The sequence below is a fragment of the Rhagoletis zephyria genome, unplaced genomic scaffold (assembly GCF_001687245.7).
Source record: "Rhagoletis zephyria isolate East Lansing unplaced genomic scaffold, Rhagoletis_zephyria_1.1 Rzeph_scaffold_06444, whole genome shotgun sequence".
NCBI classification, from domain to species: Eukaryota; Metazoa; Arthropoda; class Insecta; order Diptera; family Tephritidae; genus Rhagoletis; species Rhagoletis zephyria.
Genome location: NW_016163527.1, coordinates 8,279 through 36,042, shown reverse-complemented (window position 1 = coordinate 36,042; position 27,764 = coordinate 8,279). Strand labels below are relative to the sequence as shown.

Genomic DNA, 27,764 nt, shown 5'->3' with positions numbered 1-27,764 from the left:
TCAATTATATTGTCCGCGGTTACAGTGGGAAGGAACGACGATAAGTGAACCCTATGGCAACCCTATTAAAGTTCTAAATAAAAACGGTCACTCTCCTATCGATACAGAGTATATTAGAGAAAATCTCCTCAAAACCCGATCAGTAGTTTTCGAGAGTCGGTGCAGGGTCATCGTTTGCGGAAAAGTTTACATCAATCTCAATTTAAGACTTCCATATAACTGTAATGAATGGCATCATCGAGTCGGTTTCCTTAAGAAAAAAAGTGATTGGGAGTAACTTTGACTGCTACCGTCGGCTACAAATGCTGGGCGGAAACGAGAGCGTGGGTTATTGCAAGTCTGGTCGAAGAGGCTGTTGAGGGATCTCCTCAATATCATGAAACCGAAACTCTCAATTCGAGTTAGTGTATTAACAAGGCACTGCCCGATCGGACTTTAAGCGGTAAGATTAAATATCACACCAGATCCTCACAGTCAGTGCATTTTCATATGTAAATGCTACTTTTCTGATGCGTTCCAATATACGGTACATACGAGTAGATACAAAAAAAATACCATTTACATATGCAAATACACATCGTGTAAGAGCGCTGTTAGAGGACGAAGAGGTGGAATGATCTTAACACTTTCTCTTAAACTGGCCAGCCTATGCAAGGCCACTGTCTAAATACCTGGTATTTCAATTTTTAGCCAAGCTGGCATAGACGCCTGTAGCATCTGAATCTTTGTTCTTCGTACACAGCCTATTGGGTAATAGTTTAGTAGTTGCCGTTCAAAGATGTAGTCTCCTGGGGCAATGATTTTAGTGCAAACGTGCCCCTGTTTGAGGCAGCCACCTTAATCGAACAGAACGTAGGGCATGAGAAGGACCAAAAATTTTATTACTTCAGAAAAGCACCGCTCTGCTGCCCTAGTGTACATATGTAGATGTTTTTTTTTGGTTGCCTGAACATCAAAGCCCTTTTCAATAAGAAAACAGAGTAGTTCGTCTGCCAAGATGGAGTATAAATAGCACAGGGAAGATCACTGAATTCTGCGGGTAATCTTTCGTAGCTAGGAATCGAACTCTTTCCTGTCCTAGTGTAGATGTAATAGTTCTGGATTTAAGGACGTCTGCTATCCAGCGGCATGTGGTTGCATCAATCCCTTTACGCCGGACGCAATTGTTACTGAGGCTCATCTAATTGCATTGTACGATCTATTTAGCGATCTGGCTTGTGATTGCGAAAGTTTAGGAAGAAAATAAAATATTTATGTTTATCTTGACCATTTGCGTCATTTGTGCCCGCAATTTGTGTTGAAATACATTATTTGCATTCGTGAAATTTTTTTTTATCACTTAAATAACGTGCACTTTGAAAAACAATCACGTCCAGCGAGAATTGATGGAGAAAAATTTCATCCGAGAAATTACCATTCATAAAATGAGAAATGCACTTAATTATGCAGATTTGGGCAATTAAAAATGTCTCTTTATGGTCATTTACACAGAGGTACTACCACTCCCCGCTAACAGCGGTTTATGTTATGCATCTGTACATTACAAAACGATAAGCATATGGGCGTAGTTATGTATGTATGTACTACAAATTGTAACTGCTATTTATATGTAAGTACTTATAAATATTTATACGCATGCAATTTTTCTTTACGTACAATCGTATAGACTGAATTAATTAATTAAGTACTGCAGTACCGATAATAGGTACATACATATGCACGTACTTTCCAATAAATTTACAGTTTGACAATATAATTTGTTGTTCGAAAACAGACAATTAAAATACTCGTAGCTGTCAGCCTCTAAACGCTGAGGCTGATCAAAAGTTAAGTAAAAAAAAAAATTAAAACAATAATTATTATTTACAACTTATCTTTAACGTCAATGTGTAGCCGGGTACGTATGTAGCTGAGAAAGAATTAAGCATTTTACGGTAATTGGGGTTCAAGAGGGATTAACTAGTTTTGAGTTGTGCAAGGTACAATAAATTTTAGCGGTCGACTGGAATATTCCTGTACTTATGTCTTTAGACATTTTATCGTTTTAAAATTAGGGTAATTTTGTGTTATTCGCTTTGGTAAATAGATCACTTATTGGTGATTGGTTATTTTAGCTGAAAAGCGTAAAGCTTACTTGGACTTTGGCAATCGAAAGGCATTAATATGCAATATGGTACAATACAAGGTGTTTGGAACGTAGATGCAAATATTTGAGAATGCGATAATTATCTCAACTCACCCCAATTAATGTTATTTCACCTCAACTCAATCTAACGCATCATCTTAACTTATCTCAACTCACCTCACCTATACTCACTTCACTTCATCTTAACTCAACTCAATTCAAGTCAACTCACCTTAATTCCCCTCAACTCTTCTTAATTTTAGTTACTGAATTTTAACCGGTGGGGGAACTCTAGTCTGATAAATTTGACATGTTATTCATAAACTCACTGCACAAGCTATCCCATACGAAAACCGGTTTTTACCGTGCAGTCCGTGCAATCTGTGCACCGTGCAAGGGCTTTGCAAGACTCAGAGAAAACCCCTACTTACCTGTAGCTGGTCAAAATTTAAATGTTGTCGAATTTTTGCGATTTCAAAAAAAAAAATTAATTTTTTGAAACCCATATTCTGCAGCAGGTGGTATTATTTTGGAATTCCGTCAGACATGACATGAAAATGATAATGTAAAATTTCGTTTTATTTGTCCCGCATTCGAAAAAGAATTTGTGAAGTGCAGAAACTAAATGTATTCAAAGCAGTGAAGAGAATTTTTAAATAGAAACTTGTAAAGAAAACAACCTCCCGATTGCGTCTGCATGACTGTTGCACGACATTACAACTCACTTTAAGTGGTCTTTGTCATTCGTAATTAAAAGTAAGGTATTTATCGAAAACTCGCCAAAAAGCTAATTATATGTAAGTTGTAATATTTAACAATTGATAATTTTTCACTGCAGGGTATTATCCGATTCGATTGAAATTAGAATTTTATACTTCATATACATGGAGTAATACTTGAATAGGATATTCAGTGGACCGATAATTGATATTATAGACTTATACTGCATACGTATACAATATTTGCTAAAAAAATCAAATTGAAAATGTATTTTTAGCTTTAAAAATCTGCCGCAAGTATATGGAAAATTAGTAAGCTACGCAGACGCAGTCGCAGGCATTAGCTAGCAAATCAAAATTTAAAACTTTTTACACGATGCATATAAATTCGACGAATTTCTATAAATCCAGACCTAACCGCCAAAAAGACGTAAGCATAATTTTTTTTTTCAAAATTGAATTTTCGATGCAGAAATGCATCTAGATGCTCCAGGAACATTTCAGCACGAAAAAGAAAATTTTGAGAAACGTCTTTTTGGTGTTTATAACAATTTCAGACTGTTATTCAGAACAGAGGTTTGTTGCCCTTAATTTTAAAGTCCAAGTTTTTTTTTTGTTGACGGGGTTGTGCATTTTCCTCCATATTACAAAAATTTGTGGAACACACTTTGAAATTCTGACTTGCATGCTTTTGTATATATCTTTAGATAAAAATGAACACTCTTCATCTTACTCGGGTTTGACCAGGCCAATGCGTTTGTCCATCATCGCGGCTTCTATTCCAATGGCGAGTCACTGTAGTCACTTCGACGCCAAGTGGCGAAAGTGAAATGCAAAAACGTAATTTATTATTGTTAGATCCCTTTGTGTTGTATGCATAATTGAGAATAACTATGATGAAATCGACACGTAATATAAACAAACAATCGATCGGATACTCCCTATGCCATAGGCCTGCGCTATAGTTCGCTCACAGTTCCAAGAGTACTACAAACGCGCTAAGTATTTGCTTTAGACGCCTCAGAAGTGTCTAAATCTCGTGCAAATATGTTTAAAACATGTTTGCTTAGTTACTCATAAATATCAAAAAGAATGCACTGTCAGCTGCATAAATTAAGGCGTTTAATTTAAGTGAGCGCTTCTGCGTATTAGATGCGCTCAGCTCCTCTATCTCTAAAGCCTTTACGTGTAAGTCGCAGCTCTCTGTTAGTGGCTGCGAGTATTATATGTTTATTTGTTGTAATATTGTTTATATATTAAGTACTTAGGTACCTGAATATTGCAATGATTGATTCCACCTGTTCTATCAATTCATTGTTTTTTTTTTTTTTTTTGATTAAGCTTTGACAATGACAGCGTCCACTTGAGGTATGGATCGCTAGGAAGCTTTGTTTAGTTGAATATAAACCCACTTACACACATAAATGCATGTGTTTAAAGAACGAGATTTTATTGAATTGTTTATGCATTTTGAAAATAAAAATTACATATCATTAAAAATGTAATACACAAACCTATATTTATTGTAAAGATTCTGGTTAAAAATTTACATAAATTAATATTTAATTTCATATCAGAAAAAGTACTAGTCGCTTTACTAGTCTTAGAAATCAATAATATTTTGCGTTTCAAAAAAGTACTTTCTCTTCTTGTTACAGCACTCTCTATAACTTATTAAACACACACCAAATTAACCAGTCAGCAAAATGGTGAAAGCGCTTTGCATAGAGTTCGATGATAATAAAGTGCCCTACATCGATTTGAGTACTGGAATTATTCGCATGGAAAAAGAGGAAGCGCCAGAGTGGGCGTTGGAGAAAGCCCGCCAGGAATTACGTGAAGTGCCCGAAATAATGGAACCGGCCATTAAGAAGCTGCGTGAGCTGATACAAGGTAAGTGCGTGCGTAGCAAAAGTAAGGTGAAAGCTTGCGTGAAAGCTGTTGTGAATTGCTTTCTTACTTACCACTTTTATTTATTTTTAATTCCATTTTTCACAAAAACAGAAGAAAAACATCTGAAGTTGCCGCTTGATGATGAATATATGAAAATGTTCCTGCGACCAACCCATTACTATCCAGAATCAGCGATGAAGAGGGTAAGTTGGAGTAGGTAGATATCTACGCTTAGGCTGTACAGGCTCAGCTGGGTCCACAGCTTTTAGCATGGCGTAAATGGCGGTGAAATTGTTCAAGCGCCAAATATATATATATGTATATATAAATATTTCCGTATTTCTTTTAATGATATTTATATTGCAACCAACTTTTCTTTTCTCACATAGCTCAAAAACTTCTATCACATGAAGGCGAAATATGGTGCTCCCTGTGAAAATATTGTACCTAGTAAGCTGAAAAATGTTTTTGAGGAAGATTTGTTATCACTATTTCCCAACCGAGATCAACATGGACGTCGCATACTTGCCATCGAAGCTGGAAGTGAGTAAAAGATAAAATTGTTTACATATAAAAAAATTCATTATTCTTCTTATTTGACAATTCAATCGTTTGTTGGTTTGGACCAAGACCAAAACAATTATTTCTGCTTTAATGCAAGAGCCTAATCTTCTGATGGGACAAATATTTTGTATTTTCAAAAACAGTTCCTTAAGTTTGGTCTTCAGGCTTAAGCTTTTTGAATAAAAATAACACTTTAAACTCCTTTTTTATTTCACAGAAAAATGGAAACCCTCACGCGCCCCGCTGATTGATCTTTTCCGCACCATACAATTGACGGTAAGTTCCTTTGCTTGCTTGTAAGTGATTCCCGTAAGAGCTTTTAACATTTTAACTTCTCTACCCCACCAACTAGGTCTTGGGCTCTATGGCTGAACCATTATCGCAGATTTGTGGTGCTATAGTCATTATCGATATGGAGGGCCTGCCAATGAGCCATGTTATGCAATTTACGCCCTCCTTTGCCGCCATGCTGCTCGACTATGTGCAAGAATGCATTTGTATGCGACTGAAAGCGGTGCATATAGTAAATAATTCGTATATATTCAATATGCTATTCGCCATTTTCAAGCCATTCATACGCGAGAAGCTGCGAAAGCGGGTAAGAAAGTGATAAACAAAAAAAAAGAATTTTTATGTGACACAAACTGGAGCTAGTAAAACTGAGAATAAAAATCGCAATTAAAGTTTGATAAAAATTTGCTAGTTTTACGCGGAAAGCACTGCGCTGTAGTAATTCAAATGTGGTTGCTTTATTTCAGATATTCTTCCATGGCAAAGACTGGAAGTCGCTGACGTCGCACATCGATAAGAATGCGTTGCCTGTGAAATATGGCGGCACTGGCACTTGGGATTTGCCTGCCGGCAAGCTGTTAGGCGATTTCTTCGAATGCTACTCAGCTGATTATGAATGTGAGACGCAATTTAATGGCAGTTGATTTTTTAATTTTATTTATTTTTATCTCATTTCCAGTGGCGGACACGTATGGCTTCACAGCNCTACTCAGCTGATTATGAATGTGAGACGCAATTTAATGGCAGTTGATTTTGCATAATATTTTTTAATTTTATTTATTTTTATCTTATTTCCAGTGGCGGACACGTATGGCTTCACAAAGGACTATCAAATGAAAAAGTAGTGCAGTGCAATAACCTTTTCACCTACATACATCCATTCGTACATACATAAATATTTACATAGAATTAATTTAAAACAAATTTTTGGTACTAGTTTTAATCGTTGCCTACGTACATAAATATAATTAGCAATTTGTATTTATGTGGCTTAAAATTTTTATATATAAATTTATGTAGATAACTAATGTGATATTCTTTAGTTAAACTATATACACTTAGAGCTATTGTGTGTGTATATTTTATGAAAAAAAAAAATCAATAATGCTTGCCGATATGCACCATTTTGCCTACAAAGAAAACAAAAAAACAACCGTAAACATACAGTATGATTTCTAAAAGATGTTAAAATTATAATGCTTCGTTTAAAGCTTAGACTTGTGGTGATGTTTGTAAAATATTGAAAATAAAAAATTTTACATATGTACAGTAAGAGCGAAAACCAGTATTTGAAATAAGCATGACGTGATCTAAGTTAGGTTAGGCTGGTTGGAGAGATTCTCCCCATACCGCCTGTAACATCGAGTACAAAAAAAAAAAAAAAAAACAACAATATAGGCATTATAATAGTCAGGCGACGCACAGTGAATTGTATCCAGTGGGACAAAACTATTTTAACAGATTCGCGTTGATGAATTTGTACACCACTTCTTATCTACTAGTTTATGGCGCCACTGACACAAATCTTCATATAACGGCTTTCTAATTTAAAAAGTTAGTTGATTCTAATACAACATAGGGAAAATTAAAATCCTCTGAAATTCAAACATCATCTAAATTTGGCAAAAGTTGGCTATAATTTTCTGTGCATGTGCAGATTTTTGGAAAAATTTGGCAGACATTGTTTCTGCAATTTTTAAATTAATTACACAGAGACAAAACTATTATAAGAGAAAAGAATAAAAGTCAATCAATAATTATTATAGTAAGATAAATATTTTTCCACTCATCTATAATTTTTATCTAAAAGTCCTTTCATAATAATTATCAGAGAGATTAAAATTTTTAAGTCTTCAAAGACTTTTATTTTAAGACTTATATTATAAGTCTTTTCATAATAATTATGAGTGCGTAAAAAATTTTAAGTCTTAAAAGACGAGTCTTGTTCAGGGCCCTTTCAGGATTAGTTGGCACCCGTTCGGGACTAGTTGGGGAGTAATTTTCCATTTTCTTGGACTGACTAGAAACAGGTGGTCAAATGTACGCGCTTCTAAGGTTTCAAGAGAGCTCTAGCTTGACTATAAAAGAACAAAGACCTTGGATCTGCTTGATAGAGCAAGGACAGAAATATTTAGAATTGTAACAACAGTCACGGAGTATCAGCCTCCAGATAAAAATGCGGCAAGAACAAGGTTTCCACATATATAATAGAATTGCAGCTGTCAGCACGAAGATACTTATAGCAAAGATCGTATCTAGCATTACCCGTGCGAACTACCAGGCCTTACAAATATTAGCTATGAAACACTAGGAATATGCCTAGTATTTAAACTAGCAGACCTATCGGATGCTAGCACATATAATGTAGGTAAATTTAACAGAGAATCCAGGTGATTGGACCGAACAATATAGGATTGACATAGACAAAACACTTCCCACGAGAAGTGCATCAAAATTGGGCCAAATTAGGATAACTGTTTGCTAGTCAGATATCAGGTAGAACTGAAACCAGCCAACTGAGGTACACACAATCCCGTTAACGATATCGCTACCTAAATGAGAAAAGGTGCCAAGTCCACTATTTTCAAAAATTTTGTTTTTGGTGCAGAATGACAGATGATGCGAAACTACATCAATTTTTCGCCTTTTATAAACTATTTCAAGACAAATACTTTGGCACTTTTCTCATTTAGGCAACGATATATTGAGCTACATATTCCTTAATATTGTTGAAAGCTCACTTGTTGACGCTACGAACCTTGCCAAAGCTCGTATTTCCACCGGTGCGAACTCTGCAAGGCCTTGAAAGCGAGATGTGTTCTACTGGCGTGTATGTTTTGTGTTTAAACTTAATAGCGCTGACGTGCATTCCTATTATAGAAAGATCATGTGAATCAGGGCTTCAAGTTATTACAGTCTTGACTGACTATTAGAGTGGTTTGATCTCTGATAAACTGTTTAAAGGTGGCCATAGTTATAGATACCGTGTGCTTTTGCAGGACGATGTGGATGGTCATTAACTTCCCTTGCCAATTCGGAAGCTTACCAAGTGGTTACGGTATTCTGTAAGATACTTTTTACTGTCTGTGTATGGAGTATAGCTGCCAGGTTGCCTGAGAAGATGAAGATTTATTCACTTTCGGTAGGTCTCCGTCCTGAATCCTGGATGGCCGGCATTTCCCCTTAGTCGGGAAGCCGAAAATATGTCTCTGACCCAAGTTTGGGTGGAAAATCACCTCGTGCAACTTCTTTCTTTTCAAGTTTAGCTAAATGTATACCAAAACTCTATATGTATACTTTATTAAAAATGAATGAGGGTATATAAGTCAGTACTATGGCACATCGCTAGGATAGGCTAATGGCCTGACATTCTATAGATCCGTAAGACTGGATGTTGTTGTTTTTGTTGTTATAACATCATACGAATTCTACAAAGTGTTTTGGGGAATGCTGCTGGAGTCACAGTCCTTGGCCAGATATAAATGAAATTTTACGTACACCCGACTGCTGTGGATCTGTAGGGATTTTCAAGTCTTGCTTCTGCCGTTTTTGGCAAAATTCAACAGCGTTTATAATCGAGATCAAATATATTGGAATTTTGGTTGGAAGCTTTCTGATGTGGATGTGGAATGCGACACCATGAATCATCTAGTGAAGATATTTAAATAATTCAATCTCAGCTGGTTAACGTCTACGGCTAATTCGAGGAGTTAAGTCACATCTTAGTTAGTTAACTCTTCATTTTTGTAGTAGTAAAAATTTATCAGGCATGGTATGTAAATCGTACGATTTCAAATCGGTGTGATTTGCAAAGTATTGTTGTATATTTTTAATCAAAGTATTAAATGTTTCAAATGGAAAGTGCTAGAAACACATCATTTACGTTATGTCAATCGATTTAGCGCAACATTTTTCCCTCTTTTTAATAAATCCTCGGAAATAGGTTTTGTAAATCGCACCGTTTTGAAATCGTACGATTTGCAGAACATGCCTGTATAGTTACATATCTTCCGCTGTTTTCTAACCAGTTAACTATCGAATCGAGAGAGGTATCTTGCATACTCAATTACTAACTTCATTGTTATAACCTATAAAAGAAAGAGGCCTGTGGGCTGCCCTGTTGACTGTCCTCCGAATCATAGTTTCGAATTCACCCAACAGGGACCTATTTATCCGCTGCCTTGTGTCTGTTAATTCCATTCGGTAGTGTTGCTAAAACCCCTGCAATTTCGAGTAACGCTTATTCCTTAATTTCAAAAAATCGCGTAATTATTGAGACCAGAAATTTAAAAGCCATTTCTATGGATTTAATCTTACAGTAGGCCGAAGAAGGCCGCGAAAGTTTGTAATTCCTAAATTTTCCATAAATAATAAATTCTATCTTTTCCAAGAGTTTATTTTAATTTTTCTTTTGTAATCCAATTTATACATTTGCGCAGTCGAGAACCTCTTTTATAACTATGCAATTGTCTTAATATGCTTATATACATATGTGTGTACGTAAGTATGTATATAAGTACATTTTCATTTTCCTTGGTATGCATAAAATTAAAATTCGATTAAAATTGTTTAACAAACCGACACATTCAACGCCTAAAAGCATGCCACATTTCTTTCTGCTTGAATGCCGTGCTGCCAAGCTATGTTCCACATCGTCACCTCTATGCCAGAAGCATGAATGTACAGATTTATCAGTTTTGAGTTATTGGCTTGACTTGATTAACCTTTGGATGTTCTATGTTATACCAAAACTCAGAATACCTATCGTACACGGATGCCACATAACTCACAATTTCACTTGCATAAATGTAGAGTTAAGTCTCGTGAAAAAAAAACTTTCAAACTTGATTTCTCAAATTTTTAATTTTTACACATTCATGTTTCTGGCATACGGGCGACGATATGTACTACGTATGTAAACTGCTGACACGATCAATTGCATGTGTTTAAGGTGACCAGAAGTCAAGTTTTTTTATAAGAAGTGGGTATGTATTTATTAAATAAATGCAAAGATGTGATGGATTAAAAAAATGTCTCGGAAATAAAAATACTTCGAGAAATCAATTAACACTCAGTTGGGCCTTATGAATGAAAACTAAGCAATTGCCTTTTCTTAAAACTTCAGACCTTTTGCTCTATTTATTCAGATAAATTTAAGTAAAAGGGCTGAAATTTTAAGAAAAAGCAATTGCTTAGTTTTTATTCATAAGGCCCATGGAAATGACAAAAAATGTAGCCATTTAAAAAAATGCCATGTGGAAATGAACTTAATGACGATTTTTTTAACGTAATGACACGATTACTTTTTAAAGCCCAACTTTGTTAAATTAATATTAACAACTTAACTTAACTTAATATTTTAGCCAATCTGCTTTATGAAAAAGTGTGATAGCGGTTAGTCAAAACTTAACTTACCGTAAAATAACTTAAGAACCCGTAGAATTAAGATTCTTAGGTTACGGCTTAGCAAAAATTGAGAGCGGTGAGATAATTAGAATTTCGTTTTTTTTTTGCTCTTCAAAATAAATGTATGTACACATTTCTTTCCCATAATTTTTGATGGCATCTGGCTTAAGTTGACGTATTTTGTTAACATTCACGATTTCTTGCGGTAAGTTAGGTTAACGGCTCTATTCTGTATCAGTGAGAAATTCCTGTCACAGTTTTTTATACGGAAAAATATATGAAAAATTTTAGATTTATCAGTAAAATAAAATTTGTCACCGATACAGAATAGAGCCGTTAACCTAACTTACCGCAAGAAATAAGTCTATATTAACTGAGCTTTAGTAATAACTGTAAATAGTTTTTATTTTATATTGAAAATCATGGTATTTTTAACCTACAAATATATGCATGTTTGCACATACAAACATATTTTTTGTTGAGATACAACTTCCTCGTTCTCAATAAAATCAAATCCTCTTTTAAAGACATGTGTTAAAATTTTACTGAAGGCAGTACCTAGTTACTCCCTCCTTCGAACATAAAAAATTGCAGATAAAGGATACAAAGGCATATTTTGTTTATACATATGTACATTAGGGTACCAGAAATCGCTTCTGTTTTTCCATCGAAAATATAAAATTGACCAAATTTTAACACTTCCATTAAATATTGAACCTCTTAAGCTTAAACTCGTCTATCATCGGAGTTATTTTCAAGGAATGAAACCGAAACCCAAACCGAAACCGTAACCGTTTANTTCTTTGAAACAAATGATTTATTTAACCAAAATCAGCAATATTTTGCTAAAATTCTTGTTACGTAGTAAATAAGTATGTCAAGGTAACTTTTCGCAAAAAGCTACTAAAATGGTGCCTAATAAATTAAATCTCCGATCTGGCATCGGTTATTTGGAAGAAGTCATTTTGATTTTCATTTTCACGTGTATAGTTGTAAATGACACAGAAATGAAGGGGTTTCATTATTATGTAGTAAATATATGACGAAAATAACAATTATATTTTATTTTTCATACACATTTAGTTTTACAGCAAAAAGGAAACATTTAAGTGAATGTGGTGATGACGTTGTTGCTGTTTTTCTGTGTAGTTTTGAGCGAAAACTGGTTTTCGTTTGACAGATTTTACATGGACGAAAACACAAGTTTTAGGTCGAAAACCAGTTTTAGCAACGAAAACATGTTTCCGATGTCGGTCAGAACATGGTATAAGTGAAAAAAACAAGAACAACGTGAATCAGCCTTTTCTCGACTTGTGGGCACGAAATGTGGTTTTTGCGTTCCCGTACTTCTGGACTTTGTTCCATTTTTGAAAAAAAAATATGTTTCTCTTATTCTCTAATTACCAAATCCGGTCCGGATTGTTAGGGAAAGAACCTAGTGTTGATATTATCAGTGAACTGTAATTTTCAATTTTCTTTCCTCAACCTTTAAGACATTGTGATTTAAATAATATTAACAAAATTTCTGTGAAAAACCGAAACCGGAACGAAACCGAAACCAAAACCGAAATAAATTTTGAAGAACGAAACCAAAACCGAAACCGAAACACTTGGCAAAACCGAAACCCAAACCGGAACGTTATTTTGAATCGGTTTCATTCCTTGGTTATTTTTTTGAAAAAAAAAAATTTTAAAAACTACTTTTATTTACAAAAGTAAGTTAGTTTTCTGTGGTCTTTCGAAATCGGCCCAGGTCATATTTTTGCGAAATATTTTGGCACAAGTCTCTAAATTTTATTCCGCTGGAAAACCCGCGACTAGTTTTTTTAGTGAGATTCTAATGCGCATCCCATATACATACCTGATGTAGTTAAGGAATCAAGAATCTATTTATCCAATACATACACAGAAAAGCAATAATGTTAGTTGTCTGAAACATTTTGGTTATGCTACATTTTAATATTGGACATTAAATCAAATTGCTTGATTTCATAAAATTAAGAAAAAAATAATAATACTTATATTAACCGAATTTCGAGCTGATGTTTTCATATTTAGAATTTATGCCAAAAAAAATTAATTTTTTGCCCACAGTGCAATGTGCGCTTCGACCGATTTTCGGTTCTGTAGGATCCGTGTTTGGTTCTTTTGGAACGGTTTTTCAGTTATTGTGACCTAGTTTTTCGGTTATTCTGAGATCATTTTGTGGTTCTTCCTGAATCGTTTTTCGGTTGTTTTGGAACTGAGTTTCGGTTCATTTGGAATGGAGTTTCGGTTCTGTTTTCGGTTCTTGCAAGAACCGTACCGATCGGTTTTTTAAAGGACCCGGCTCTCCGTTTCATAATTATACAACAGGAACCGGGGATCTTCCTCTACCTTGATACATTCCAAACCCCATTCCTCCTACGAAAATATGTATGTATATATGTACGCTCAATATTGGGCACAAAAAACCGTTACACTAACTCTTGCCGCCTGCGCAATAGTCAATTAAGCGTTTAAAATCTGTGTGGCAAGTCCTTTAAGCCAGTTTTCCTTTTTTTTTTTTAAATTTTGTCAATTTAGTTTTTGTTTTTTTTTTTTTTGTCCTGCGAGTGTGTAATGATTTCCTTTCAATACATTTCCTCCCCGACACCGAGCAAATGAATGACCTCCTTGCATGCGATTATTTAAGGTTGTTGTTGTGTTGCGCATTCAAGGAGAAAGAAAGTGGCAACCGTGGGAACGAACTGCGGCAACGTGTGCAACAAAGCATTAGAGGGCCACGACGATGATGCACATGTGCAGCCACTCCAACGAAAAAAATAAATAAAAATTAATATCAAAACAACAACAAAAACTACAATGAAAGGAAATCAGAAAAAAAAGATCGAAAATTTTAAAAACGGAGCAGAAAAAAATAAATACTCGATCGATCGGTAATAGCTGTTGCGCCCGCGCACAGTTAATTTGAACGATCGATTTAGGGGTTGGAGCTGAGATTTGGAATATTTATGGCTACTATTTTATATGGAGCACCACAGCTTAGAGNAATAAATACTCGATCGATCGGTAATAGCTGTTGCGCCCGCGCACAGTTAATTTGAACGATCGATTTAGGGGTTGGAGCTGAGATTTGGAATATTTATGGCTACTATTTTATATGGAGCACCCCAGCTTAGAGTGGCTAAATGAGTGTGCAGGTGTGTGTGTGTGTGTGTGTGTGTGTGTTTTTGCCTTTGGCTGTTGTGCCAGCATCAAGTAACCAGAAATCAAGCAACAACAATACCGTCACGCAGTCACTGTGCTGTTGACGTGATTTCGGCACTTTTTTTTTTGTGTTGAGCCTCAGGCATTTAATTTGTTGTAGGTTTCGAATTTCATTGGAAAAAATGTCGGGAACCAGCGACTCATTACCGAGTTGCGCAGAGGAGGCTGTCGAGGTATTATGGCAGCAAAGCAATTTGCTGAGCTCTACAATTATGTTATACATATGTAGTTTAAAAGTATGTATGTATGTATGTATGTCATCTGCGACGACCGGGGGTAATCAAGTGAGGCGAGTAGGAATTTCAGGAATGCATGCCTTTTATTGTTAATTGAGTTTGTAGGCGCAGTCGTTGGTGCAGGAGGCAAACGCGCGCGCGTAAAAGACTCATTCGTCCACTCATACAAACAAACGCGCGTAACTTACAAGGTGACTATAGTCTATACCCTGTGGGGAAAATCTCTAGTTCTGAACTGGGGCGCTTCTAGTACATTTAGACCCAGTACTGGTTCGCGATAAATCTCTTTTGCATGCAAGCAACTGGCAAATTTAACATGGCGATGTCCTAGGAAGTGTCAATTGCCCCCCGCTGCATCCCTTATTCGATAGTTCCGAATTACTTCTAAATTCGACAAATAAGATCTAGTTCGTTCTGCGTCCCGTTTTCTATAATTCCGAACCAGTTCTATATGCGTCACTTTAGATATAGATTTCTAATGAAAAAAGAGAAATAAAATAGTTTTTTTAAGAGTCCCACATTTCGCTGATTTTGAACTGGTGGGGATCTACTTACAATCGGACTGGTTCGTTTTTGGCGATAAAGATCTTGTACGGAATTAGAAATTTTATGCACCAGTCCGCGGTTTCCCTGCAGGGTATATATGTATATGTTCATGAATGCATTCAACCGATTTCTACTGGGAGGTGACTATAGTCTATAGAACCACAAAATACATAGAGTGGCTAATACACTTGAACACGCACATCTCTAAAGGAGCATAGCGCTGTTGAAAATACGCACACACACACACACACTTGAGCGCAGGGTGACTAATTTATGCATTTGCCCCTCGCTGTAGCTGCCGTGCATTTCTCCACTTCTTACAACATCCGCTGCTCGAAGATATGATTCCAGGAATTATTTGAATGTATGCTGAATACTTCAACTATGCTGCTGTTGTTTGTAAGTACTTTTTTGCTTACAACAACTGTATGTAACATTTTGTCTTTACTTTAGGAGCATATTTTTTTTTTTTTGTGGCAATTGAACAATTTAATGCGCCTTCATAACTGGATAATGCAGGAAGTAACGATCATCAATTGTTTGCAACACTTGTTGTTGTTTGTAGAAGATCAACAATCAATGGTTTATTTATGGTGGGAACTGAATTTTGTGGGGGAAAATTGTTGAAAGGTGGCAAAAAATTTTAAAAATTTCCCGTATTTGTTTAAGAAATTGGTTTTCAGTTATCCTCTTGAATAAAAAAAAATATATATTTGTACATGGTTGCACTCGACCAATTTCGATTTGGATGCATTGAACAGAACTTTTCTTGTATCAATAACGAAGTGCTGCCAGAGGAAAATAATTCAACTTTTTTCGAAAATTTTATTATGCGAAATTCTAAATTGCAAAATTTTCGTGATTTTACAAGTTTGTTTTTTGAATATCTCAAAAACTATTATAGTAACAGAAATATGTAGTTCCGTTCCCGTGTGACTTGACTATTATTTTTCACCGAGTTTGAGATACCCGAAGTCGTCCATTTTCCAGGCAAGAAATATATGGGGACTTCAATATCAAGCAAAAACTACCGGAATAATAAACTTGCGATCTTGACTAGCAGCCAATCGGCTATTATGGCCCTCAGACTTTATCAGGTGACATCCAAACTGGCGATAGAGAGCCTTAATAAGCACACTAGTCTTAGTCTGACCAATTGTGTTCGGGTTCTCTGGGTTCCGGAAGGCATTGATATTGAAGGAAATGAGATTACCGATAAACTTGAAAAAAGCAGCATCGACCCCGTTCATTGGTCCAGTGTCCTTTGTGGCAAACAAGAGGGAGAAGCTTACAGAAATCCTTCCTGGGACTATCTACCATGTTCAAATCAGTCCAATCGTTTGTAAGTAAGAACATATGGGCCCTGTTTGAGAATGCTTTTGGAATTACCGTGCAGTATTGGCTGAGTGGGGTTCTTCTGTGATATTAAGAAAGACAAGTAGATACGTTCTGCATGCTTGTGGAACGTACTTAATAGTTAATAAATTTTTCTTACGATTGTTTAGCCAGCGATAAGGCAAACACATTTAAAGAAATTTACGACTGCACCAAGAAGGAGGATTTCTTTTTAGATTTCAATCATTGGCCATGGTATTGCGTGACCTACAAACTTTTCGACGACGGCTTTGCACAGCTCAGTCGCTATTTCGTCGATTTCAGGGGCCTCAGTTTTTTAGCCGCGTTATTGCTTTTCTAACCACGCCTTATCGCTGTGTTGCTATTCAAAAGCGTTGAAAGTGTACCCTTCATATCTGAAGTGATGTCTGGTCTTCTGTTACCAGATTTTCATCTTCGTATTTGTAGGAACCAACCGCCGTATTTTCGCTCATGCTCTTTAATATTACACCTTTCTGTTTATTTTTTGTTTTTCTTAAAAATATAATCCTCTTTCCTCCTATCCCCCTCAACCAGCTGCCGCGTGCAAGTTCAGCTTAGATATTTAATACACCAATTGCGAATTGCTTCCTTGGGAATTGACCTGTGTGAAGAAAAGCTTATGAGAGGACATCGAGATAGTATAGTTGTATACCTATTTTCAGTCTGCTTCGGGCGATGAGCTCGTTTAAGTCATTCAAAGCCCCAGGTTCCGATGTTATTATATATGCGCAAAGATCTATCGAGCTGTGACGCTATTGCTGGCCCTTATCTGTTATGCGGCCTTCATAGATAGCGGCTACATTCCGAACCTTTCAAATATGGCAAGACTAAACTTCATATCCAAGACGGGAAAGGTGTCTCATGTTTCTGTTAATCAGCATCCCTTAGTTTCTTTTAAAGGTCCAGAGACTGCCTGCCATTAACTTACCAGGCCTATTGCGAATATAGATTGATTACACTCTGTCGGTTAAATTATTAAAGAGCCATCCCCACGGAAATACTTGGTAATACGCTCATTTATCAATTTAGAAGGAACTTCAAATCATGATATCCCATAGACTAAACCCCAGTCGTTAGAAGTACGTGCTAACATGTGGTTCAGTCCATATAGACAATGGGAAGCCTTCGCATGCCTTTCCAAATCTGCCCATCTGCAAAAATCATTTGCCGTTCCGGAGATTGTATTTAACGTTTCAAAACCAACAGCACGTTCCTAATCACATCCTCCTCACTCTACTTGCATACATAGTTGTATCGCAATTCTCCAGAACTGTTCAGCCGAGTGACCCAACTGCCAAGAAGCGCCAATGCACTAATTGTTTACGGATTTGTCCGAATAGGTCAACCGCTCTTCCATTTTAGTTGCTTTGTTGCAAGCACACGGCCTGTTAGTCATTGCTAATATTGTTTCTGCCATTTTCCACGCTTCTTTATTAAGAACAAATTATAAACAGCAGACACTACATAAATTTCTGTCCATAAATATGGTTGCAACATTATCCGTCACCGCCTGCACTGCGCTGGCTCCCCCAAAGGCACACAAAGACGGTCATCATCAAGTCGGTCGCAAGTCAGCAATGCACAACTGCAACCGCAACTACAACCGCAACAACCAAGTGGCCGCCGGTCGGTTCATTTGTTCAGAGATTACGTGAAAGGTGAAAGTTGTATTGGTAACGGCGGCTGCCATGCCAACGTGCAAAATATGGACGGGCATGGACTGACGGAAAGACACAGACGGTAGACAAATGATGAGAATCACCAAGTGTTCCAATGTTCCAATGAGCCAATAATACATACTTAAAAATGTACGAACCCATGGCGTGTACGGGAGGAAACTTGTCCGCACTGTCGCGAATGCCGTCCGTCTCCATCTCTGCTGCCATCGCAATCTACAAGAGATATGGATGTGGATCGTTCGAACAAATGAACGGTCGCGCTGGACGGCATTGGTGCGGCGTGCGACCGAGCGCATCTAACGGACAAGTGGGTAGCGGGTTAATTTTTATGACGAGCGCGAGCGCGCGCGCGCTATGCTATGGCCAACTGACTGCAACAACGGCGGACATAACGACGTTAATGTGGACCAGTAGTGCAAAAATGTGCATTCACCCGCTCGACGACCGGTTCTACTGCGGATGCATGTAAGGCGCACATAAATTGATGGAGAAGACACAAGAAACACACAATCGAATCGGCGAGTGTGTACGGCTGAAGACATCCGTTTCAATTTGCCCGTATATGTGTTCATTGTTATTGTAGTTTTTGTTGGCTTGCAAGTTTTTTTTTATGACTTGCATCGCATCGGTCGAATGAGCACAGCCGCTATGCCCCAAACGCCATTGCCGACATACAACAAGTCTGATCCCCTCCACTGCGCCCTATTCACCTGCGAATCGACCATCCACCGTCGACCATCGCCTCTGCTTCTCCAGACTTTGTGTGAATTACCGCATACTCGTAAAGCTGCGCCCGGCTGTGATTTCTTGGTGGTTGGGCGCTGTGTCGCTATGATCGGTGAACGCTGATTGTTGGTCAGTCCGTCGGATGAACGCATGCCTTATTTAACTTTTTGCTTGTCTTTTTTTCCGCTCATCTTTTCTGCTCTTGAAGATTTTCCGCAACATTATTGCGTAGTGTCGTCGCCGGTTGAGGCACGCGGATTCTTTTCTGCTCATTGCACATATTTAGCTGCGCGGCGGCATCTTAATATCGCCAAGTGCACTTGATTCCGTCCACAATTTTGTTTTGTGTGCTGCTTACAAGCATGCAAGTATCTCATTTTTGCTATCGCGTCTTTCATCCATTGTGATTCCGGATGCGCTTAAACGCATGCGCACCGAGATAACCGCGCGCTAAAGCAAAGGCAACCACTAAAATATGGTTCGTGGTAATTAAGCGTTGTTTTGTTGACTTTAAGTAGAACAGCTGCGATGCGCGGCCGCTCATGTGTGTGTGTGCGAAGATCGCGATCGTCCAGCGTTTGTGACGTGCTCAGAGTTTTAATTTGGTTTGCAAAGATGTATGGCAGATAAATAAGGAATTGCAGCTTGTCTTCTACTTCTGGAGCGGATCTGACTTCCGTGCGCGGCTTATGCACTTTCGCATACAAACATGAAGATATTTATGCGTAATTAACCTGTTGTTGGGTCAGTTGGAAATCTGGTTTGGAATGCTAAAACATTTATAAAGCGAGGCGGCTTGTTTGGTAATTTGGAGTTTTTTTTGTTTTGTGAACTTTGGCTACAGACGTAGTTGCTAACTGATATATTGAATGGCGTGGTTAGTCAAAGTTTCGGTAGAGAATTTTTCGGAATGGAAAACGGGTGCACTTGATGGTATGGCCCATCTCTTAATTTGTGCTACCTTACATCGGCAAAGAGCAGAAAAAACAATCTGCCTCTTGAGTGAACCCATCTTAGCGGTTTGACACTTTGTAAGAACTCCCAGAACCCTAGCTGTTCAATCCAAGGTATCTAAACAGCTGTAGTATTTTTTGAAGCCCGTTCTGAAGAACAAATTAGGTTCTTGCACTCCCTTTGTATGAAGCGGTGGCGTTTCTAGTCAGTCCATATCAACATGTGTTATAAAGTCCAGTTCATCGAACTACTCCCCAACTTCTGAGGGTCCATTACATTAACCACCGCTTCATAAATATCCGGCGGAAATGGGAACTAGAAGCTCCTCCCTATAGCCAGTATGCTTTTTTTAAATTTCGAATTTATGCAGAGTACAAACCCTGGATTCTCTAGTTAAAAATTGATCACCCAACCAGTAGCCGGATAGAGTCAGATCAATCGCCTCTTGTCTTGGAGAAATAAAAAAACGTGGGTTAAATGCTTACTTCCGAATGTTAGCCTCAGAAGACCATATACGTATTTATCTTAAAAAAGCTGATACTCTCCTACATTTCATTTGCTGCATTGCTCTCACTCTTGCACCAGATTTTATTCTAGGGACTAGCACCGCAACATAAGATCAAACAATATTTCAGTTGTCGCAGTATTCCACAAGACCTGCCCCTTTCCGCGGAGGTAGTGGAAATATAGAGCCATATAAACGGAGGCAACAAAAAAAGGTTTATATTCATTCTTGCACCTGAAACTCAGCCTCGAAGCAACCAAGCCCTCTCAGAGCCTTCAGAGTCATATTGTTGTGTCTCCCGAAAAAATTTTTCTGCCCCAACATCCCACTGGTTTCCGTGGATATAACTTATGACGATAGTGTTTTGTAGAAAGATGGAGCAACACGATAACTGCAGCTGGAAAAATAAGGCTTATCCCTTGCCATCACCGAGCAATCGTTGCCAGATAGCTCCTTCCCAACTCATGCCCATTGTAAGTGGATGGTACGGCTCTGACTCTGGAGCAGACTCCTCTCCAGAATGTGCAACTTCGCGCAAATGCTGAAGACTTGTGTGAGCCTATTCAGCTCTACCGCGAAGGTGGTCGATATTTCAGTGGTTATTCTTTCCGTCATCCGCATGAATCCAAAGTAACACCAATACATTTGAGTCATTCGCATCCGAGAGTTTTAGTCTTCTTTTTCGACAAGCATGCTTTATAGTTACATCTAAAACATCTACCCGCAGGATAAGACTTAAGTTTTTTGTTCAATTGGTTATGTAACTCTGAGGCTTTTAATATTTTGAAGCAAGATAACTAAAAAAATCCCCACCGCATGACGAAACGATTATTCTACTATGATTTGTCGCGTAATGTGCGGAGTGCCTAATTCGAATGGCAATGCAAAAAAAAATTACTAGCCTCGTATAGGTGGGAAAATACCAGCAAAGCAAACTTCTTTAGTGGGTATGGCTCGTTCATCTAGAGCAGTGATGTCCACGAAGGAAATAAATGATCAAAACTGGCAACATAGACAGAGCCAACATAAGCACAGTGCATTTTATGGGCTCTTCTCTGCCTGTTCTGTGTAAATTATTTATTATATACAGTCCTTTGAATTAAAGAATTAAGGAAATCATCTGATGGCTACAGAGACTCACAATCGGTTTATCGGCAGCTGTTAGCAGCGCACACCTAGAATAGTACGATGCTATCGCTAAACGCCATCATTTACTTTGCCAGCCAGGCTGCGCTTACTCCATGTCACAGCCTAGTTACATAGTTAGTAAATGGAGTCTAACAGAACATGAGTTACTGCGACATAGAAAATCGTTTCTATTCCTTTAATAAGTCGCTAATCATATAAGCTATCAACTTTCCTAATAAAAACTATACCTTGGCTGAGAATTCCCAATCATAAGAAGTTCAACTGTTGATGAATTTCAGAGCTTTAGCCTTAGTCAGTCCCTCCACGGATACTCACATAAATTGTGCTCCGACATCTATTCAGCTTCAAAGCAAAAACGACATTACGAATGTATATAGCGAGCCCTAGGCGCCAAAAAGAGGTAAGCGAAATTTTTTCAAAATTTTCTTTTTGGTTGCATGTTCCTAAAACATCTAGATGCATTTCTGCATCAAAAATAAAGTTTTGAAAAAAACGTCGCTTAAGTCGTTTTGGCAGTTAAGGCTCGATATATCCTTTATAGGGAGGAAAAGGATTACCGAAGAGCCTAGACTTTATAAGGTCCCCTAACGCTGTCGCGAACTTACTGAGTTCTAAGTTTATTCATTCGAAGAAAACCGACGAAGTCTAAAAAATGGAGATTGCCAGCAGCTCCGCCTAGAAGACTGTGCGTAATCTGCCTGCTGCAATAGAAAGCTTAGTACCGGGTTCATGAACCTCGCACCTCTTCTGTCCACCATTATTGATCCGTTCACGTACCAATGCACACATCGGGGACCAAGGTGAGAAGGTCTATGAGACTAGACCTCTCGGTCAAGGACCAGGCATTTTTTTCCAAACCAAATTTCATTTAGTATGATAACCGATGCCTTAGCACACAAGTTTTCTCTATAGAAATGGTCTGAATAAAAAGTAAATTTATCATTTCATTCATTTTTAATTCGAACTCTAAAGCAGTCAAAACGGAATCCCTTCCGTATCTGTGCAGTGGTCCTCATTAAACAAAATTAAGAGGGCAATTCCGACTAAGATAGTAAAAATAAGTAAGACAAATGGCAAGATGGTTCGAAAGACTTTTGTTATTCCAGCACAAAAGTCTTAGAAAAAAGTTCTCTCATTCACCACTTGTAGTGAAAATCAATTTTGAGAGAAATCGCTTGTATATCATTCAGCTCGCGTCGCTCCAACTGTCGCAATGGCCGAGTGAACAAAGCACAGGGTGTCATTCGAGAGATCCGAGTTCGAGTCATCGGGCAGCGGATTTTTCTTTCTTTTTTTTAATTAAAATTTTTTTGTATAATTTTCTTTTAATTTTTGGATTTTATTTTTTTTTTTAAGAAAAACCTTTTTCAGTTTCATTTAATTTTTAGAAATTTTGTGATTTTTTCTTTTTTAATGCAATGTTTTTCGTTTGGTAATTTCATTTTCGTTTCATTCATTTTTTATGTTATTTGAATTAAAATAAAAAAATTTGAAATCAAAACTAAATTAAATTAAAACAGGACAAAATAGTTTTAATTTAAATTTATTTTAATTTTTCGATTTCGTTTTAAAAATAATTTAGTATTTAAGTACTCTTTTCCTCTTTTGATTAAAACTTTTTTTGTTCTAATTTAAATTTTATATTTTATTGTAAAAAAATAATTTTTAATTTTGATTTAATTTTTAAAAGTGTTTTTATGTATTTTGCCTTGTCTTGTTCTAATTAAATTTTCTTTTATTTACTATTTTAGAAAGAAAAATATTTTATTTTTTTAATTGCCTTTAATTTTTAAAAACCTTATTGCTCAAATACGAACATCACAACGCTAAGCCCTCCTTGTTAGCAGATCTTGCAATTAGTCTTTCTAAAGACAGAAGCCAGCTTTCAAGATAGTTGCCTGAATTGATGATAGCCTTACGAAGGACTAATGTATTTTTTCCTCGTTCGTAATTTAATTTTTAGGAACTTATGTTCTCTTTTGAATACTCTTTTAATTTAATTTTCTCTTAATTTTTAGATTGTATTGTTTAAAAAAGAAAAATGTCTTCTCATTATTTTATTTATTTATTTATTTTTTTTATTTTATATTTTTGTTTTATTTACTATTTTTTTTGTCGTTTTTTTAATTTAATTCTCTTTTAATATTTAGATTTTGGTTTAGAAATAATTTTATTTTTGAGTACCATTTTCTTCCTTTTTTGGTAATATTTTTTTTCTAATTAATTTGCAGTTGCCATATTTGCTCTGTAAATGTTTTACCTGACCTTAAGCGTAACTCGGTAAGAAATTTTATCATCAAAAGCATTCAAAACATATGTACAAACTAATACTCTATGTCCTTCTAGTGTTGCTTTAAATACTCGCTCACCAGCTACTAAATGCGTTCGTACCATAAATATACCGTGTACATACGTACATATATACATATATGCGTACTACTTACTACTACAACTACAAGTACTACGATGTACTATGACGATTGCAAAATTGTAGAAATCTAATTTACTTCCACGACGATGATTTCCTGTCAAAGGAACGAGCGTTGCTACTTCCGTAATTTCCGCTGTCTAAAGGAATTTCAATATTTTCCACATCGCTTTCATTAAGCTAGCGGCTGTTGCTGTTACACAAATATAATCGCTGCTACATACGACGACCATGCACATCCACCCCCCAACCACCGCCCGCCGGCACTTGTGTGTTGCATCAGGAAGTTCTGTTGCTGATGCTGCTGCTGTGCACATTTATCCTTCAAGCCTGCCACAACGGCACTTTGCATCCATACACCACCTCTCTTTGTTCCGTTTCTCCCTGCGCTACGACCTACTCAACATCCGCTCGATTCAACACAACTGAACTGAACTCATCACAGCTTAGCTCTGCGCTCTTTTTTTATTTCACTGATGAAATCAGAACTTTGTGTGCCCTACGCCTACCCAATCCGTTCTTGTCTTCCTTCAACGCTACCAAGTGTGCGTGTGTCTGTGTGTGATTGTGCGTGCCAACAAGTTGTGCGTGTGGGTGTGCATTTTTCCTACTGGGGGGGTCGCCATCGTTGCCTCATATCCTCACACCAAAGCGACTATGTTCGCATCCGTGCATTTTCGTTGTCGTTCGTCGTCGCCTCACTCATCCTTTCACTTACACTTTGCCTTATTGTGTTTGTTGCTGCTTGTATCTTGCCGGCATAATCGCCTGAGGCTTTCGCTCTACAAAACTGTAGTGCCTGCACTCAACCTTCTTCCTCTGGCGCTGCCTCTCTCTTTGCCTGTTTCGTGGCCTTCCGCGCTGTACTCTTGTATTCCACTGAGGCTGATGCGCTTGTGAATGCCTCTTCCTTGAAAGCGTTCAACTTCCTGTTTCCGGGATATAATGTTCATATTTTCGAGGACATTTTCAGGAAATAAAGTACGTCGCCCTCAGATTTTCCTGTCTGTAATGTGCTTGGCTGGTTCGTTCGGTCGTTCGTTCGTTAGCACCCACAGGCCTCTTACCAAATGCTTTGCCTCCTTCCTTGCTGCTTTGTTTCGATACAGCTTTACTGCTGGCTGAAGTGTTGGCTCATAGCGGCTTAGTGGCTTTCAAACGACCCAGCAACAAGACCGTTTGACTGTCTGGTTGGCTGGCCGACTGACTGCCCGAATGTTGGCTCTGTGCTCTATGTTTTTGCTTGCTTGCCTGCGTGGCCGGAGGTCGGTCGGTTGGCTGACTGTCGTTCTGGCAGGTTAGTTAGTCGTTTTGGTCGCTTAGTAGGTTGAATGTTTGGCTGCGTGGATGCTGGGCTTTTTTGATTTGTGTATCTGCAAGGCAGGCAGCAAAGAAAAGAGACACTGCAGTGCTCCGGCAAGCTCACCCAACCGTCTCCATGCCGTTTGGTGGTGTGTGAGTGTGCGAAATGACGACCAGGCCATCCATTTCCTCTTTTGCAACTTTGCTCAGCACAGTGTAGGTATGTAGGCTTTGTGCTTACGGTTTAATAGTGCTGTACTTCCTGTGTGACTGTGGGTCGCGTGGGCGTCCATGGTACTTGTCATAGGCCATCGTAGCTCACTCCCGCTCCGTAACAGTTTCGATTGTTCAACATCATTTCCGCATCAGAGTCGTGTTCCGCACTGCCTTGCGCACACCTCCCACACTTCAGTTCCATGCTATGAACTCTTCATATTCGCCAGCAGGCATCGACTGGGAAGTGATAAAGCTGTTGTGGGTCAGGTGTGTCGGAGGACAGACGGAACAATTCACTGTACTGAAGTGGTTGTCGCATTTACCAAGTGTCACTATGACTACAACGAGTACATTATCGCATCGTCATGACACAATGGCCTTCTTGCTTTCCTTCTTATGGTAATTTGTATACAATTTTGCGCCATCAAATGGATTTGTGCTGATTTGTTTTTGGTATCTCAGTCTTCCTCTTGGCAACGTGCAACGGAAGTGTAGTGATGGGTCGCAGCAGCGTTAGGACGATTTCATAATCAATGCATTGGGCGAAAGGTTCCGGATATCCGACATCGAACTCAGACTCACAACATCGCAATGTGCGGAAATGAGAAAGTTTTTATTTCCTGCCTAGCATGCAAAGCCACGCATGTGTACACAGATACATTAGTTGATGACATGAAGGACAATTGACCTATCTGCGCAATATAATTTCGAAATATTATTGGTCAAGTGGCGAATCAGGTATCGTTTTTTCTATACCTATATGTACATATAGATGGACCGGACATTGTGACATATTAAAGAAAAACTGCGACCTAAGAGGTCTTTTGTACTGTATTCATCCGATAATATCCAGGTAGGAATTGTTTGGCACTAAGTAGTACTTAGCTGACATTTTTCCACCTTCATTAAGGACCAAGTCAATTACTTTCTCTTCGTATAGCTTGTTGGTATAAGCCATCGATGGAAGAGCCAGGAAGAGCCCTTACTGCGGAATTTGTTAGTGTAAATAGTGCCTCAGTACGACTCTTATTGAGTCTCGGCCACAAGGATATTGAGATCTCCCAGTCGTCCTGATTTATCCATAGGCTATTAGTTACAGCTGTGGTGTATTCCTCAGCCCCCATTAGCAGAAGATAAATCGGTGGAAGTAGAGAATTATCCGCTTCATCGGCTATTTCGTTCCCTTCTATATTGCTATGCCCACAAACCCAGCAAAAAGAGGTTTTGACGTGTCTGAGTGAAGGCAGCGTTGCACGATATTTCCGAACAGCTCTAGACTTAACTACCTTGGAACCTAATGTTTTCAATGCCACCTGGCTATCAACGAATATAGTGGCGTTCCCTGACAGAGACTTAGCCAGACGATCCGCTTTCTACATGGCAAAGAGCTCCGCCTAAAAGACACCGTAGTTATGAGGCAAGCGATATAATTGCCTTACTTGCGTTCCCACGAAAGTCGGGTCTACATAGCCGGAACGACACAAATTTATATATCTGGCTAAAGAATGTCACTCCAGTGTCCCATTCTCCAAAAACCCTTTTGGCCATTTGTATGCTGTTACAACAATAACAACATTGCCTTATTTGAAGTTCCTTGGAGTACCATGTTTTAGCCATCGGTGGAAAATACCATAATTTACCGACAGAATGCTCCGAGTTGGCTTCTTAAAACTAAAATCCCAGGATAACGTGGGGTAATCAGTTTTGGCATCTAACCGGGATTGATTCCGTTACGCCGTCCACTATTAATTATCTTCAATACCTTTGCGTGTCCGTAGTGGATCTGCTTCCACAATTTTACAATTACTTGTGGTAGCTTCAAGCAAAATATCATCTGAATACGAGCAACATTCTAACTGGCAGAAACTGGCTTCTTGCTAACTTCTGCATTTAATCTGATATTTATGAGCATTTTTCCGAAAACTTTTGCTGACATGTAAACGACCGAGCGCGGATAATTGGTCAGTATAAAAAATTCTGTTTTTTATTATTATTTTTTTTTAGTTTTTGGTATCAGGTGATTGCATGCACTTATTGTGAATGAAAATTCATCAGAAGCCCATTATGTATTGTTCTTTTGGAACGATGCATTGTCGACGGAAAGGAAATTTAAGCCATCATTTAGATATCAATTGATTTGCGTTCCCAGAGCACAAAAAAGCACAATTTTGCCCGTTCAACACTTGAGCGTTAAATGTTTTAGCAAAAATAAATCGAAGAAAAAGCCTACAAAACTGGTTCGTGTGCAACGCTTAAAGTCCGTCGTATGAACGTGTCGCCAGCGTTGTCACAATGTCCCCGATTTCGATGCGAGAGTGTACAATTTCTTCTGCAATCGTCTGCGTCGCACTTTGAGGGTAATCATATTGGTTTCATGTCAGCTTCCGCATTATTATAAG

General features: G+C 37.9%; 1 protein-coding gene across 1 annotated transcript; it reads left to right on the top strand.

The window, feature by feature from the left end:
• The first annotated feature begins 1,530 nt into the window (after positions 1-1,530).
• LOC108373176 (alpha-tocopherol transfer protein-like) lies at positions 1,531-6,874 on the top strand. Its single transcript, XM_017629034.1, has 8 exons — positions 1,531-1,576; positions 4,503-4,737; positions 4,849-4,940; positions 5,127-5,280; positions 5,519-5,577; positions 5,654-5,899; positions 6,060-6,210; positions 6,391-6,874. Exons 2-8 carry the CDS (start codon positions 4,551-4,553, stop codon positions 6,435-6,437), a joined length of 936 nt encoding a protein of 311 aa, XP_017484523.1. The 5' UTR covers positions 1,531-1,576; positions 4,503-4,550; the 3' UTR covers positions 6,438-6,874.
• The last annotated feature ends 20,890 nt before the right edge of the window (positions 6,875-27,764 follow it).

Bases quoted from the DNA above. Each gene is read 5' to 3' on its own strand.
- LOC108373176 (XM_017629034.1), top strand. From the start codon at position 4,551: ATGGTGAAAGCGCTTTGCATAGAGTTCGATGATAATAAAGTGCCCTAC. The intron at 5,578-5,653 runs GTAAGTTCCTTT...CCCACCAACTAG, and splicing joins TCCGCACCATACAATTGACG to GTCTTGGGCTCTATGGCTGA. The intron at 6,211-6,390 runs GTGAGACGCAAT...TCTTATTTCCAG, and splicing joins CTACTCAGCTGATTATGAAT to TGGCGGACACGTATGGCTTC.